This window comes from Myotis brandtii, unplaced genomic scaffold, assembly GCF_000412655.1.
Source record: "Myotis brandtii unplaced genomic scaffold, ASM41265v1 scaffold36, whole genome shotgun sequence".
Taxonomy (NCBI): domain Eukaryota; kingdom Metazoa; phylum Chordata; class Mammalia; order Chiroptera; family Vespertilionidae; genus Myotis; species Myotis brandtii.
In genome coordinates, this window is record NW_005363836.1 from 5,217,298 (window position 1) to 5,219,044 (window position 1,747).

At 45.4% G+C, this 1,747-nt stretch overlaps 1 protein-coding gene across 1 annotated transcript in view; it reads left to right on the forward strand.

Moving 5' to 3' along the window:
• The window catches only part of MSH4 (mutS homolog 4), a 67,666-nt gene that overhangs the window by 189 nt on the left and 65,730 nt on the right, over positions 1-1,747 (forward strand). Inside the window, exon 1 of the mRNA XM_005871963.1 lies at positions 1-52. This exon is cut by the window's left edge and continues 189 nt beyond it. Within this exon, the coding sequence (XP_005872025.1) occupies positions 1-52 (52 nt within the window). The remainder of the gene's footprint in view (positions 53-1,747) is intronic.

The following is a 1,747-nucleotide window of genomic DNA, read 5'->3' on the forward strand; positions in this document are numbered from 1 at the left end:
CGGGGCCTGTCCCCAGCGCCCTGCCGGCTCCCCGCGCTCCAGGCAAGGAGAGGTGGGGGGAATTGCCGTGGGTGGCGGCCCGCATCCCCCGGAGGTTCCGGGAGGTGGTTGGTGGTTAGTTAGCGCAGAAATCTCAGTAGTGGTTTGGTTGGAGGAGGAGAACCGGGTGCCCTGGAAATGTGATGGTCAGAGTGATTAACAGGCTGACAGTCCAAACTGGTTTTATTACAAGGCTGTGATGGTGGATGGCTAAGTCCCGAGGAAGTCTGAACTGTCCGGTATAATGACCCTCCATCCCGCGACCGCCCCCCTCCCCCCACCAAAGTCCAGTTGGCCATTGAAGGAACAGTGTAAGTGTGTGGGGTGTTAGGGCCACCGGCCCCACCCAATCGAAAATCCCGTGTAACTTCTGGCTCCCCCAAAACTTATACTAATAACCTTCTGTTGACCGGAAAGCCTTACCACCAATAATACAAACAATAAATTAATGTGTATTTTGTATGTTTATATGTATTAATACTGTATTCTTACAATAAAGTAAGCTAGAGGAAAAAAATGTTATTAAGAACATCAGCCCTAACCGGTTTGGCTCAGCGGATAGAGCGTTGGCCTGCGGACTGAGGGGTCCCAGGTTCGATTCCCATCAAGGGCATGTACCTTGGTTGCGGGCACATCCCCAGTGGGAGGCAGCTGATCGATGTTTCTCTCTCATCGATGTTTCTAACACACTATCCCTCTCCCTTCCTCTTCTCTGTAAATCAATAAAATATATTTTTAAAAAAAGAAAAAGAAAATAAGCCCTAGCCAGTTTGGCTCAGTGGGTAGAGCACCGGCCTGTGGACTGAAGGGTCCTGGGTTCGATTCCTGTCAAGAACGTGCACCTCAGTTGCAGGCTCCTTCCCGCTGGGACCCTGGTCATAGGGAGCCTGCAGGAGGCAACCAATGGATGTGTTTCTCTCACATCGATATTTCTCTCTGCCTTTCCCTTTCTCTTCCACACTTAAAAAATCGATGGAAAAATATCCTCGGGGAGGATTAAAAACAATCATAAGGAAGAGAAAATACATTGCTAGTATTTATTTAAAAACACCCAACACAAACCACATTTAAGGAGGACCTGCATAGTTCAAACCCTTGTTCAAGGGTCAGCTATGTATGACAAAATGACGGAATTTATGTAGTTTGGTGATAGGAATGGTGAGCATCTTGGCTCCTGAACTTAAGTCTCCAAGCCTTCTAGGATGTGATGAAAATATATTAAACTTAACATTTTATCTAATTCAGGTTAATGGTATGTTTAATATTACAAAATGTATGTCCTTCAAGGTGAGTTCAACTCATTTGTTTTATATTTGGTCACTCCATGGCAAAACCATCACTTTTTTTCACATGCTATTGCAACTTAATGGTAAGTTCACAAATGTCAAATCCAATGGTCACTTTTCAGTTTCATCTCCTGTGACCTTTCCACTGTATTTAATACTAGAGGCCCAGTTCCAGAAATTCGTGCACAGGTAGGGTCCCTAGAGGCTTCTGGCCACCAGCCGGGGCCTTCCTTCATTCCACGCCACCCCCTGGTGGTCAGTGCATGTCATAGCGAGCGATCGAACTCCTGGTAGGTCGAACTCCTGAGGGGACACTTTGCATATTAGGCTTTTATATATTTAGATTTTCATGAGTCTTCATGAATTCTCTTTTTTTCTTCAATCTGTAATTTCTTTATTGATTAAGGTATTACATATGTGTC